The following is a 15665-nucleotide window of genomic DNA, read 5'->3' on the forward strand; positions in this document are numbered from 1 at the left end:
ACTAATATTTTCTTTTTTCTACTTTTATTGTAAGAATACAGTATATAATACACAAAATATGTGTTAATCGACTATTTATGTTATTTGTAGGGATTCGGGTCAACAGTAGGCTGTCAGTAGTTAAGTTTCAGGGAAGTCAAAACTTAAATGTGCATTTTCCAACTCTGCAGGGAAGTCAGCATCCCTAACCCCTGCATTGGTTAAGGATCAGCTGTATAAAGGATTATGGCTGAGGGTAGAAAATGGAAAATGAAATCATATAAATAAAATATTGTAGGCTATCTTATCATTTTTAAAAATTTTGAGATTTGGAAGCATTGAGTTCTCAAAGTACTTACATTCTGCTATTTGAGTAACTAATAATAAGATTCATTTTAATTTTCAAAAGGAGGCTTAGATCATGAAAATAGTAGCTCATTGTTAACTTTGAGTTTTTTCTCCTTTACAGTTGTGTTCGATATATATAGAGACAGTAGGGTAAGTAACAATTATCTGATATGCTTTAAAATCAGGGCTTATAGAGTGTATAGCCATTATGTATGTGAGGGCCCACTGCTTAAAAAGTACTTTCTCAAACTAGCTAAGGTGTTTGAAAGTCACAATGGTCAAGAATCTCCCTTAACATATACTTAACATTGGGAGACGTATCTTCAATAGTTTTGTAGATTGGGGTTTATTAATTTAACAGATGATGGCTACTTGATGTCCTGCTTTCCACTTTTGTCAGGGGTCTGGGCCTGCTTAAAATAGCTCAGTTTGCACACTTAAGTGTGGCCAGTCTTTTGATATTTAGATAATTATTTTTAGTCAACTAAAAGATCTTTAGCATGATTGGAATCACTTTTATCTTTATACTGAAGATGAGGATTTGCTTATTCTTTAAATCTTACAAGTGACGGAAACTTGTGTAATGAAAAAGAGAACAAAAACCTGACTTCATTAATCCTAAAGCAGAGGTTTCATTATCAAGACATGCAATCTTTTGAAAAAAATTTGGGTCACTAAATGTCCTGTGATTAGTGCTTCTTGACTTAGCTGTTGAGAAGACAGCAGGTTTTTCCGAATATGTGACCATGTTTTCCAAATGTTACCCACGTATTTCTCATTCCCTCTCCAAGCTCATATCAGCCTCACTGTTGTGATGCTTGTGATAACTTTGAATCATTTTTTGGACAAAAGGATATGGCCCATATGGTCATGTCCCAAAATAACTGTTAACTGTTGACTTGCCTCTTTTTACCCAAAAGACATCACTTACTCTGTTTTCACCTCTATGTGTTCAAGGGTGAGAGTGTCTATTAAGAGCTAGAAAGAGGAGTTATAAATTGAGATGTGGTAAGGAAGAGGGATGTTACTTTGCACTTTCAGTCTAGTGGAAACAAACCTTAGAGAAAGGATGGGAAGCTGGTGTGATGGAATGGATAGAAACCGGAGCTGATCGACAGGAGCCTAGGCTCTAGTCCCTGCTCTGCTTCTAACCGATGGACACTGGCCACATCAGTCACTCACACAGCCAGCATTTATAGGGAGCCCGTCCTGTCAGATGCCATGCTTCTACCAAAAAGCTTTCAACAAGATGGTCTCCTGACCTACAAGGAGCTTATCTTCGAGACTTAAACATTCCAGGGAATTGGCCTGGTTGTAAGTGGAATCAAATCAGCCAATTAGTGAGTGAGTAAACCTAGCTTGTTACCCTAATATGCAGCTCAGAAGAACTTTATTTTTATTTAACTCATGTTATCCATCTAACCCTGTGAGGTATGTGTTATTCTCATTTTATAGATACTAAAACTGAAGCAGTTATATTTTAATGCAATTATATTTAGTGGCATTTAAAAATTTGGAATTTGCCAAGGTCTCTCAATGTTTCCCTGAAAAATGTCCAGATCTGCTTTGATTCACCATTGCTGGCAGGTCAGTACAAATGTGTAATTTGGTGAAAGAGTTACATAAATGTCTGAAGTGAAGTTGGACATGTACAGATGTAATTACTGCTATGATCTAACAGAACTGAAAGTAGTTGCATGTTTTTAAAGTGAGAAACATGCCAGCGTAAGCATGCTGACAGTTTCTGAGAAGCGATTTAAACCGTGATGTAAAACACATTTGTATTTACTTGGTGGCACTTGTATCATCAGTGTTTGTTAGGTACTTTGTTGAATATATGGTTTTATGACTATTGTAGAAAACGAACTCTTTATGGTGGTCTCTCATATGCAATGGAACTGAAGTATGTTTGAATTTGGCAATATTTTGATGTGTCTACTTTTCTTACTGCAGCTGGGCAAGTTGACTCAGTGTTGATAGATTCTAACTATCACATATGTCAGAGATGGCCCACACATTCAGTAGGTCTGGGATGAGGCCTTGGTATATGTATTTTAAGGAGCTCCTTAAGTGATGACAACACAAAACTAGAATTTAGAATAACTATTTAAGAGACTTGAAAATTATTACAGTCTCCTTATGTATTCTTTTAGTGATGGCTATTGTTGTGTTACTAATTTCATTGCTCTAAGGACTAAACATTTCTGATCTTGAGTCTTTGATGTTGTTGAGATTGGCTTTGCAACTTGGCCACATTTTTGTGACTGTTCTATGTGTGTTTGAAAAATTACAACTAATGTGTGAAGTATTCTGTAGATGTTTGTTAGATTAATCTTGGTAATAATAATTGTGAAAATCTTTTTGTATCTTATGAATGAAATGATGTCTGAGGAGACCTTCAAAATAATACAGGTTTGAATGGAATGGATGGGATATAGATGTAATAAGATTGGCTTTGGGGTTCAACAAGATAATAAATACCTGAGTGACAGGTATTTGGGGTTCTTTATATTTTGTCTACTTTGTATATGTTTAAACTTTTCCATACAAAACTTTTTTTAACTCTAAAAACCATGAAAAAAAATCTGTATCTTCCCTAATTTTTGGTCTACTTAATTTATCAATTATTCAACCGGGTATGTTAAAATGTAAAATCTCCTGCTTTTGAATTCTGTCAGTTTTTGTGTTACATACTTGAGGTTATGGTCTTAGACAAGAACATATGTTCATAATGGTTTTGTTTTCCCAGTGAATTCTTACCACTAGGCAGTGACCATCTCTATCTCTAAGAATGCTTTTGTGGTTTTGCATTAAAGTATGTTTTGTCTGGTATTAATAGTGTTACTACAGTTTTCTTTTGGTCTTAGAATTTACCTTTTTCATTCCTTTTGTTTTTAGCTGTTAGGTTTTAGGTGTGTGCATGTATTTTGTAAGTGGCATATTGCTGGGTTTTGTTTTTTTAATCACTGACAATTTCTGGTTTTAACAGTGAGTGTAGTTTGCATATATTGTATTTGATATCTGAATGTTTTACACCTTTTTTTTTTAAGATTTTTAAAAAATTTATTCATTTGAGAGAGAGAGACAGAGAGAGCACAGTAGGGGGAGAGGCAGAGGGAGAGGGAGAAGCAGACTCCCCGCCGAGCTGGGAGCCTGACATGGGGCTCAGTCCCAGGACCTGGAGATCATAACCTGAGCCGAAGGCAGACACCCAACCATCTCAGCCACCCAGGGGCCCCTGTTTTACACCATATTATCTTGCGTTATCAATTTGCTTTTCTATGTTTTTGTTTTCTCCTTTCATTTATATTACTGGTTTTTCTTTATTCTTTCCACTCTACCCCCCCCCAAAATTTTGAAGTTTTATTTTTTACTTGTTATTTTGGTAGTTATCATTAAATCTTTTATCATTAAATCTTAATTGGCTATTTAATAAGTTCAAAAGTTAATCTCACTTCCTGTTGCCCTCATGATACAAGGACCTTAGAACAAATTCTCAGTGCATGTGATTTCTGATTTTTAGTTCTACTTTGTATTTAATATCCCTAAATTAGTCATGACTGTTGATTTTCACTTTCTTTGCTTACCAGTGCTTCTTACCACTGCTTTTTTGATCCAGTTTCTCTTTAGTAGTATATCCTTTAGTAGAAATTCCCTCAGCCATTGGCTGGAAAACTTGTTTAGCTTTCATGTATGGATGACAGGCTTAGCTGGGTATAGAATTTTTGGTTGACCAGTTCTGTTGTCTCAGCATATTGAAGACAGTGCTCTTTTGTTGTTGGCGGGATTTTTTTCCTTTTCTTTTGTCTTTTTTGAATACTTCCTAAGTCTAAGAATTCATTTCCTTTGTCAGTTGTGAAGAACTCTCAGCTATCTTTTCAAATGTTACCTCTTTGTTTCTGTCTTCTGTCCTTTGGAAATCTGTTTAGAGGAATGTTAGCACATCTCATTTTATCTTCATGTGTCTCAGCTTGTTTTCCACCTCCTTTCTTTCCTGTACTGTGTTGTGTAATTTTCTCAGATACGTCTTCTGGTTCACTAGTTCTCTTTCAGCGGTGTCCGATTGGATACATTTAACCTTTCACTAAATTTAAGTTGTATTAGCTATATTTTTTCATATCTGTAGGTTCCATTTGGTAATTTCAGTTCTTTGTATTTTTTTCATAGTATCTTATGTTTTAGGGTTTTCATTTATTTTCAATCATTTTAAAAAAAAAGATTTATTTATTTTAGAGGGAGTGTGCACACACACAAGTGGGGGGGAAGGGCAGGAGGAGAGGGAGAGCGAGAACCCCAAGTAGACTTCCTGCTAAGCACAGAGCCAGATGTGGGGCCATGACCCCGAGATCATGACATGAGCTGAAATTAAGTGCCAGACACCCAACTGACTGAGCCACCCAGGCATCCCTATATTTTCAATCATTTAAAACTACTGAATTTTTTTGGTCAGAGTTTTTGAGAGATCATTTACACAGAGTAAAATTAATCCTTTTTAGGGTACAGTTCTATGAGTTTTGACAGATACATCCATTTGTATAACCACTACTACAATGAACATGTAGAACTCCATCACTGCCCCAAATTTCCTCATGACCCTCCCTGCACTCTAGTCCCTGGCAAACACTGCTCTGTAAAACCTACTGAGTTTTAAACTTTTTAGTTGAGAATATATTCACATTGCTCAAAAATTAAATCAACGTGAAAATACATGTAGAAAGTCTTGCTCTTACCTCTGTTCCTCTATACTCCTACAGGTACACTTTTATTAGTTTTTTATATATCCTTCCAGTATTTCTTGATGCAAAAACAAGCAATTTACTTGTCTTTTTCCATCTTTCATACACAAGAGTTAGTATATGATATATACTCTGCACTTTGCTTTATATACATTTGTCTAAAACATTGTATTTTTGGAGAGTTTTCTAGTTCTTACAGTGCTGTAGTATTTAGTTTTGTGGATATACTATATAGTTTGTTTAGCCATTTTCCTATCGAACACATAGCTTATTTCTGGTCTTTTACGGACTGTGCTGTGAACAGTTCTGTATACACGGGGGTGTGTGTGTGTGTGTGTGTATCCTGGCCTGAGCTCTTTGAAGGAATAAATTTTGTGTTATTGGTCTTTATGCTTCAATGCCTGGTAGTGTTTGGTACGTAGAGATTTCTTTGGGCAGGTAGTGGGGTGGTTAGTTGTTAGGTATTAGGAAGGTCAGTGTGCCCACTCTTATCTGATGGATTGCGTAAAAACAGAATTTCTCAGGATGTCTTGTGCCTGAGATGTTACATAAAAAATATGTTAGAGCTACAAAATCCTCATCTTGATAGTTTCCTGCCTGATTATAGCTGGTTTCTTTTTCCTTTGTAAACTAGAGGATGCCTTCTGAACTACAGAACAAACTCTGCCAGCTATTAGTCCTAACAGTGGTGATCTGTTTTTGTTTTGCTTGTTTTTTATAGTATGGCATATTTTTAGTTTATAGAGCTCAGTATTCCCCTACTAACAAGTATGATAGGGTTTCCCTCCCCCCTTTTAATAAAGAGGTGGTTTTATTGGTTATAAAAACTCAAGTAGAAAGGGTTTGGAGGTTAGAAAATACCGTTTTGTTAAAGTAACATACAATATGTTAAAGACATCTTAGTAATCACCCTAAAGCAAAGCTAACGTCACACAAAGAAGTTGATTAATGGCTGACATTATTTCACACAAACACTGTACAAGTGGTTGTGGAATCTATGTGAGAAAACAGCTCAGGTGGCAAGAGTTATAGGCTTTCCCCTGGGTTGGGGTAGTATATAATAGGCAACTTACCAAAAAATATGTGGTCCAAACTTTCTATAATGGTTTTTGGCTACTTACTAGATATTTCTGATGTTTGAAGTTAGTCCTAGTAAGATGTTTCATCTTTCTTAAAATTGTCTTTTAATCCAGATGAGAAGCAGTGCTAGAGATTAATAATGCCGGCTCAGCAGTCTGGTTCCTTAGGTGGATGTAATTTTATACACTGAAATCTGATCAAGACATTACATATTTACCCAAAAAATTATCAACAGCAAAACGGTGTAATTTTATGAATGTTTCAGGAAGAAAAATCAAGAGGAGCAAAGATAAAAGTCTCAAGGAAACATTTACTAAATGTCACATGTATCTTTGTGATCAAATATGGCTTTAATCTCTTGGCAGGATTTCACAGATTCCCCAGGTCTGTTGTATCAGTGTTCTGTTGCTTTACGTACTAAGATGCACCTGATTCTAATCAAACTCAGTATAACTAGTATAACTGAGTCTAGAACCTGTCAGATTGCCCACCAGTACTCAGAAGATAGAAATTTCTTTTAAAGGTTATTTTTCATTTCCCCTTCAAGTGCCACAAGCACTATCAGGCAGACAAAGCAAATATTACATTAAGATTAAAGAAAACTGAGAATTTTCCTGCGTTTTTCATGTTTTTTGTTTTTTGTTTTTTTTTTAAGGCCCCTTTTTCATCAGCCTCTCAAGGGTAAGGAAGGTGCTCGCAGATCTGCTGGCTCTTCCCTGCCTCCACCTAGCTTCCTCAGGCGAGATAATTGCAGACACCCTTGAAAGCATTCCAGTCATGCTATTTTGGTGGAATCATTCTGTGAGATTGTCCTTTCTCCTGCTTGGATTTTTGACTTAGAGTTCTTGTGTGATTTTAGGCAGGAGATGGCATATCTGCCTTTGTCAGGGCTTTTCTTTCCTAGGTCCCTTCTCTGAATGCAGAATGCACTGGCAGACTTCCCTCTGGATCTGGCATTCCTTTCTTTAGATAAGTGATCCTTTCTCAGCTGGGACCTGTAGGAACTGTCTTTTGAAATAAATTACAAGATTTTTAAGATTATTGTCTGGGTAAAATAATATGAAGACGATCTTTTTGGATAAGACAGATGACAGACTTGTTTGTTTTTATTCCGTGCTTACTAATTTTTCTGTCTGTACTCTAGGGGAAGGTGTGGCTGATTGATTTTAATCCGTTTGGTGAAGTAACTGATTCACTGCTGTTTACTTGGGAAGAACTGATATCTGGAAGAAACTTAAAAGGTGATTTTAGTGAAGGAGATGCTCTGGAGCAGGTAAGAGGGTAAAAAAGGATTACAGGAAACCTTGTAATCCATTAAATAATTGCTCGCTTGTTCTTTAGGCACTAACACATATTTACTAATAGATAACTAGTTCATGGAGGTGACCAGAAAGGGTGTGTGCATTGTGATTCACCTGGAAGAATCTTTTTTTTTTAAAGATTTTATTTATTTATTTGTCAGAGAGAGAGCACAGCAGGGGGAGTGGCAGGCAGAGGGAGAGGGAGAAGCAGGCTCCCCGCTGAGCAGGGAGCCCGATGTGGGGCTCGATCCCAGGACCCTGGGATCATGACCTGAGCCGAAGGCAGTCACTTAACCGACTAAGCCACCCAGGCGCCCTCACCTGGAAGAGTCTTGACCCTGGGTCAGTTCATATGTTGACCCTGATCCTAGCCCCAGGCTCCTGACCCCTGAGAGAGGAAAACTGTACAGGTGCCCAGCCCGGGGTCTCATCATAGTCATAGTCCTAGTCATGACCCCATCAAGGGGGCCCTGCTGCAGTGTTTGCCTCACCAGCTTTCTCTTCCACCCATGGTGGCCTTCCACACCTCTGTGTAACCCCTCAGACCTCCTTGCCCATTATCCCTTTCCTCCCCTCAGCAGATGATGCCACATCCTTCTTCACAGGAAGAGAATCCTCTGGTGCGAAATGACTTCGTGTAATCGTCCTCAAACCTATGAGTGTCCCTCTGTCCCTCCTCCTCCGTCTAATAGTTGCACCTGCTCAGCATGTTCCTTACCGTCTCTCCTGATACCTGTGCTGCCAGTCACTCCTTCCTGTTTCCGGTTCTCTTCTTGTCCACCGGCCGGGTCTGTGTTCAGATACCTTCTGTCTGAAGAGACAAACCTCCTTCAACCTCATGTCTTCAGCCAGCAACTCTCTCTGTCTCCTCACCTTCACAGCCAAACTTTCTTTGAACAACACCTTTGTGTTGCCCTTTTCTGCTTATAAAAGTAATACATGCCCATTTTTAAAGAGCATTCTGAATTACCTGCAGTCCTACCACTTTGAGAACCATGGTTTATATTTTCTTAAATCGTATGTGGTATACATTATGGTATGTATAACATGCCTGTATACATACACATAAACTTTTAAAAGTAAATGAGTTTGTACTACATATGTATTATCTTTGTTTTTTATATCTTTTAAAAAATACTTTTATTTTTACAAGTCATTTAAAAAAAAACAGAAAATTAGAAAGAAGCAAGACTTGGGGCGCCCGGGTGGCTCAGTTGGTTAAGCGACTGCCTTCGGCTCAGGTCATGATCCTGGAGTCCCTGGATTGAGTCCCGCATCGGGCTCCCTGCTCAGCGAGGAGCCTGCTTCTCCCTCTGACCCTCCCCTGTCTCATGTACTCTCTCTCTGTCTCTCTCATTCTCGCTCTCTCAAATAAATAAATAAATCTTTAAAAAAAAAAAAAGAAAGAAAGAGGTAAGACTTGAAATCCTACCATCTGGAAATTGCCATCCTTACCCCTTCAGTTAACCTTGTCCAGACGTGGGTATACACACGTACTTTTACACCCATGGGATCATACTAGCTGCCCTCACGCTGTTCTGTACCTGCTCAGTGGCTGTACAGCCTCACGGCCGGCTTCCTCCTCCGGCCGCCCCTCCACCCGCCCCTCCACCCGCCGCGGTGAGCCTCTGGCCCTGCTGCTCCACGGAAACTGCTCTTGGCAATGGCTCTGCCGGCTCGCAGCAAGCGCCGCTGGACGAGGCACGGCGGCATTTGAACGTGTTACCCTCTTCTGTGTTTTCACTGCACATCTTCTCTTGGTTTCTGTGATACAAGCTCTCCTCCTGGGTTTCTTCCTGCTTTTCTGGCTGCTGCCTTGCTTTCAGTGTGAGCATCTTTTCTTTTGTCTTATCTCAGAAATAGTTCTTTCCATCATTATGCTGTCTGAGCCCTCTTTGGCCCTGTTTTCCTGGATCTGGCTCAGATGGCTGTTTTCCGTGTCATGGCTCTTGCCCTGTTGTATTGTACTTGCCTGTGTTCTGCCCCAGACTGTAAGTTTCTCAGCACAGGGGGCGTATCTCTCATGTTCTCCACAGAGCTGTGTGGCTTAGCACAATTCAGGCACAGTTGATTTTTTGTTAATGACTGAAAGAATTTTTTTTTGTGCTGGCATCTTAGACTTGGGGGCCATTAAATCTGAATGTCAAGGAAAGAGAATGTAAATTATTCAGCACAGGGTTATTTTTAAATACGAGGGACACAGTGGATAGAAACAGTTTGTACAAAATTCACTCTGATCCAAATCCTTTCTTTCTTTTTAATTTAAACAACATTATATTGGAGGTCAGGGGATGACAGGGAAACAGGAACAGGCTCCTACCTTTTCCACAGAGTCATGTCCTGCCTGTCTCCCCATCCTTATTCCCCTCCACAGAGACCTGGCTTTTCTTCTGGTTCTCACAGCTACAAAGCCCTACCTCAGGATCTTTGCTCTGGTTGTGCCCACTGCCTTCTAAGCTGTGCCCAGTCCCTATCTGAGTTCCCAGGCCTCATGGGGCTGCTTTCATCATACCTTTCAGTCCACATGTTCCCTCCTCAGCAAAGTGTTACCTGACCACTCCTGTGAAGTGACCTGTGTTTTTCTCCTCTTACTATAGCACCCTGTTGTGTTTTTATAACACCTATTACTATCTGAAATTATCTTGCTGTTGTATTTATTTGCTTACTTATTGGCTCTCTGCCAGTCTGGTTTACCAGTTGATCTCCTATACCTAGGACAAGGTCAGCGCAAAATGGGTATTTCCTAAGTATTTGTCAGATGATTGGTCTGTCATAAGAGATGGCCTGCTTTCTAGGGCTCTACAGTCCTGTTCCACTCAAGTTCCTGGCCTGTCTCCATCTGCTGGACACCATCCATCCCTCACCTAGATACCTGCCACCCATGAAGCCCAAACCCAAGGCCTTCTGTCTCTGAAATCCTTTTTGGCACAAGGCAGCATGTAAATTCAAATGCAAGACTCTAAGCAAGTACATTGAAGAATGTGAAGACTTGTTAAATATGATACTCAAATTTGCAGTTTTCCATAGATGCTGAGAGAGATACACAAATACGTAAGTTAAATGACTAAGAGAAGCACAAAAGTGTTAGGAATTCAAAGCACTTGCTTGCCCTCACTATTAACTTTATTCTCCAGGGCAGTACTTCCCAACTATGCACCTGTAGAAAATGATAATATTGATAAAGCACTCTGACCTGCATGAGATTGCTCAAGGCCAGAGAGAACTAGACGCAGGCCTCAGGCCCATTCAAGGACTAAGGAACCCATGACCCATTCGCAGTGAATAGTGGCTGGTAGCATTTAGGGATTGACCATAGCTCTCCATGAGGACATCGTTTTCAGATACTGTATATTTATTTTCTAGTGAACATGTGGAAATATTCTTAAAATCTTGGTGTTTTTTACTTCAGAATCTTACTTTCTTCCTCACCTAGTACAGAAGGGAATATGAAGCTGAAATTGTTATACTAGTATCTTTTTCACTTTGAAGAATAGACTTAAAAAGATAATTTCTCATAGACTTTCCCTTTTTTTCTTTGTAAAGGATTCTCCAGCTTTCCGTTGCACAAACAGTGAAGTGACAGTTCAGCCCAGTCCCTATCTGAGTTACCGACTTCCCAAGGACTTTGTAGACCTGTCTACTGGCGAGGATGCTCACAAACTCATAGATTTTCTTAAACTGGTAAAGTATATGTGTACTTAGTACACACATGTGTACACCTTTGTTTTCAAATTGACTTTGTAATATTTCACTGTACTCATACACTCCCTAGATTTTATTTGGTTAGGTCATTTTATAATGAAATAATATAAAGTAAGCTGAAGGAATAATTTATTGCTTAGAATGATAGAAAATGTGTTTTATGATTATGCTTTTTAAATAATTTTCACAATACTTGTGCTTTTGAAGAAAGTCTATATACTGTTAATAGAGCTAAGAGAAGGTCCAGCTCTCTGCTGTATTATTCAGGGCGAATGTGTGTATTTGTACTCGTGTGTGTGTGTTTCTATGTGGGAATGTTTGTACAAATGGAAGAAAGAGAAGTATTCAAATACCTGAGGATAATGTGGCCAGGAGCCAAAGTGATAAACTTGTCTGATGAATTAGTTAAGGCATGTTTTTCCATGATGATTTTCAGCCATATCTGTTGCCAAGAAAATTATACTTGCTGACAGAAAAAGTGATCTTGGCTGAACAAATATCCCAAATATACAAATAATGTATCTTGGTTTCCTTTGACAGAAAAGAAATCAGCAAGAGGATGACTGATTAGAGTGCCAGAGTTAAGTCCAAGGTAAAGAGGAAACCACCTTGACATCAGGAGCCTGCTCTGAGCTCACAACTTCCTGTTACCCCACTCAGGTTGGGGTGGGAGGCAGAGTGAAATCAATAGCTTTTTATATCCCTGTATATTAAGCTGGGAAAAAAATGGAGGGACTTTGCTACTTGTAAAAATAAATAATAAATAGATCTTAAATATAGGAAACCATACTGTTCTGATGATAAAATACCTTCTCTGAAATACCTCACTCTTGGCTCAGTCTTTTGAGATTTATCTATGTTTTCTTGTGCTATTTATCTATGTTTCTTGTGCTACCTGTTGGGTAGTGGGCAAATTTATATTTGTTATACAGAAATGGGTTCTTTTTTAATCATTACTTTTTCATGGAAAAAATAGAACCTTCTATTACTATAGAAAATATTTTTCCTACTTTGAAAAGATTTTCATATAATTTTTCTATTGGTTTATCTTTGGTTTGCATATAGCTAAAAATAATACAGAATTCTCAAGCTATCAAATAACCAGAAAATGCCAGTATATTACAGTTAGCTTAATATGCCGAGACACTCTCCTATGTGCTTTTTGTTTATTGTTTTACATCCTGGAAAATTTTTAAAGAAATTGACATTACAGTTTCCCAGGGCATCTATCTAATGTGGTATCAATATTTTAATAGTTGGAGATACGTTTTTCAACTTAGGAGTGCACATTTGAATGCTCGCATAGGAAGATAGAAAAATGGAGTAGAATTTCCCCTTTCTGTGTGGTTATGGCAGATTATACATAATGATGAGAGATTTCTTTTTTGGTTATCTCAAACTCCGTATCTTTTTGTGTGGTTATAATCACTTGGATATTAGTATTTTAAAAACAAAATACACAGATCAAATTGTGATCTTTGTACTCAGTATATCATATGCCATTTCTGAGGCCAGTTGTTTGAAGTTGAAGTGCTTCGAAATATTTTTGTTTTTTAAACTGCAGTTGAGGGACTTGACTGTTAACTCATAATAGAGCGATTTATTATCATGAGTTGACTTAACCTTAGCTTTGGAAGCTGGCTTCATCAAGATGGTACTTCACCAGTCCAAAAAAAAAAAAATGTATTTAATACCAACTGAAAAAAATTGGACTATAAATAATAAGACTTAAGCAAAATTTGGCAAATATTTTATAAAAAGTACAATTCTTGGTATAAAACTCACTAAATTTTTGCATTAATTTTCCTGGGGCATTATTGAGTTCAACTCTCACTTTTTAAAAATGTGATTTTTATACATTATTTCCCTAGTATATTTAATTTTTGTTGATTATCTTGATGTTAATAGTAAATATAGGACAATGTGCAGGAAATATTCTCCTACATTCAAATATCATTTATGCTTGCCTGAAGATTAGTTTTGAATTATCCTTTTATTTCACTGGCATTATCTGTTCTTTTTTTTTTTTTTTTGCAGTACTTCATGTTTGTGCTTGAATTTAGAAAGGGAATTTGTTAGCTTGGTCCTGAAATCCTACCTTTTGAAGTCAGTTTAGTCAAGTTGGGACAGACATGTTTACTTTGTCCTGCAGAACAGTGGCATGTAGCATGGGCCTCCAATACAGCAGACTGCCAAAAAGTTCTGTTTTTAAGTCTCATTTTCATGTGTATTTTCATAAACTTTTCCCATCTAGAGCCATTTCTCTTAGGGTGATTGAGGATTGTTTCTGCTGTTAAAAAACAAACAGAAATGTTACATGACTGAGTTTTTTGGCTTAAGTTTGTTTTCTTACCTATAAATTAGGAAAATAATTATCGAAAATTCATGCATTTGTTAAATGAGAGCCCATGTAACGCTTTTCATATAGTGTGTCAATACATACATGCTAAACCCCCAATACATGGTAGCTGTCATTATCATTCTGCTTTGCAGACCTCTGTGTATTAAAGGCAAGTTCTTTTTTTAATAGAATCAAAAAAATTTTGAGTGGCAAAGGACTTCAGAGATCATTCGGCCCAGTTTCTTTTCCTTTTTTCCTTTCTTCCTCCCTGTCCTTTCTTCCTATTTTAACACAGCAGAAAACTGCTGCCCAGAGGAGTTAAGATTTGTCCAAAATTATAGCGGAATCAGGACCACAAAAGAACTTCTATTCTAATGCTGTTCTCTAAGGGCTTTTAGCCTAGTCTTTTTTATAGATAGGTTTCAACCAGAACAAATTAGTATTTTAATAATAGAATTTTCAAAAAAATTTTTTTCTTGAGTATAGTTGACTAGTTGACACACAATATCACATTAGTTTCAGGTGTACAACATAGTGATTCCATAAGTTTATACATGATGCTATGTTTACAAGTGTAGCTAGGAATTTTTTTTTTTAAATAAAGGTAAGTACAAATTCACGTTTGTGTGGAAGAACTAGATGAGAAGAGATACTAAATACAGAAATTAAATGAGGAAATAACTGTCTCTGAAAGATTAATTCAGTTCCATGTTTATATTAACCAGGCGCATCCTGAGAGGTGACTTAACCATTTTTAGACATTTTAAAGACAAAATTCCTATTTAGTTCATGGTTATTGTTGTATTTACCTGTGTTGGCTCACAGAAAACAGCTTCAGTAAGTAATCTAAGAAAATAAGGAATGATTAGCTCACCACACACACAGCACAGGTGTGTCATGTGTACACATGGAGAGGCTCGAGGAAAAGGAAATGTAAGACCTAATAAAGTGGTTGGGCAAGGAGTCACGCATTAATTATCTGAAGAGAGAATGCATTCAAATGCGTCTTTTTTCAATCAAGGGAAACCAAACCAAAACACCGCTGTGAGGACAGACAGACGGGTAGACGTGGGGCCACAATGCTGCCGCAGCGACCCGTCCCTGGGGCAGAGCCTTGTGGGCCGGGCGGGTGTTGGGTGCTGTGCGCCGCACAGACCGCGCGAGGGGGCACCGCTCCGGAGCGAGCAGCCGCGGAGGTGGGCACCGTGGACACAAGACACCTGCTCTGGTGAGCGGGGGCTCCTGAGGTGGTGATAGGGAAGCGAGACCAGAGGTGGGGAGAAGCCAGCCACGTGAAGGGGGCAGGGACGCCCCACGGGAGCGTGCGCGTAAGCACACGCCAGCCCCGAGGCGCCCCGAGGCGGGAGAGGCGGCTGGGGTGAGGGCCGGGGCGCTGCCCGTGGCTGCTGACACGTTGGGATTACTTTCTTGCGGGCGGTGGGAAGCCAGTGCGGGGGTTGAAACAAGGGAGACAACTGGTCCGGGTTAGGTTTTCGAAGTGGTTTTCTGGTCTGTGTGGAAAGCAAATCGGCTGGGAGAAGGATGCCTCGTGGCAATCATGTGGGTGGCCTTGGGGGCAGCCAAGGGGGCCGGGCCGGGGGGCGCCGCTGAGGGAGAGCACGCTGGGCCGGATGCAGGGCGGGAAGGAGAAGCAGGGAGCCCACCCGAGCCGCGGCCTCGGGTTTGAGCTGTCAGGCGCAAGGGGACCGCAGTTTGTCTAATGGGAAACACGAACAGAGGAGGGAAATCGAGATAGTGGTCTTGGACACGGAGAACCGAAGATCCCAGTGACTCACCCAAAGATGTGCAGACACAGTTGGATTCAGCCATCAGAAGCTGTGTGGAACGAGTGGTAGGAGTGGGTCGGGAAGGCATGCATGGCACACGGGAAGGAAATCCAGGGATGGCTCTGTTCTGTGTGGGATACAGCAAGGAAGTTGAACAAAAAACAATTGTTCTTACATATTATGAGCAGCAGTCTTTCAATTTGTTAAAAGACTTAATGTGGGGGGCTCCTGGGGGGCTCAGTCGGTTAAGCATCCCACTCTTGTTTTTGGCTCGGGGCATGATCTCGGGTCTGAGATTGAGGGCCTAGTTGGGCTCCAGGGCAGTCTGCTCAAGGTTCTCTCCCGCTCCCTCTGCGCCCCGCCCCCCATGCTCGCTCGCTCTCTCAAATAA

The 15665-nt window shown here is 39.4% G+C and overlaps 1 protein-coding gene across 1 annotated transcript in view; it reads left to right on the plus strand.

Moving 5' to 3' along the window:
• The window catches only part of LOC115936992 (translation initiation factor eIF2 assembly protein), a 56979-nt gene extending 45049 nt beyond the window's left edge, over positions 1 to 11930 (plus strand). Inside the window, exons 10-13 of the mRNA XM_081818900.1 lie at positions 449 to 477; positions 7288 to 7416; positions 10988 to 11125; positions 11687 to 11930. Of these exons, the coding sequence (XP_081675026.1) occupies positions 449 to 477; positions 7288 to 7416; positions 10988 to 11125; positions 11687 to 11713 (323 nt within the window). The 3' untranslated portion in view covers positions 11714 to 11930. The remainder of the gene's footprint in view (positions 1 to 448; positions 478 to 7287; positions 7417 to 10987; positions 11126 to 11686) is intronic.
• The last annotated feature ends 3735 nt before the right edge of the window (positions 11931 to 15665 follow it).

This window comes from Leptonychotes weddellii, chromosome 5, assembly GCF_054177405.1.
Source record: "Leptonychotes weddellii isolate Sample4059 chromosome 5, ASM5417740v2, whole genome shotgun sequence".
Lineage (NCBI taxonomy): Eukaryota > Metazoa > Chordata > Mammalia > Carnivora > Phocidae > Leptonychotes > Leptonychotes weddellii.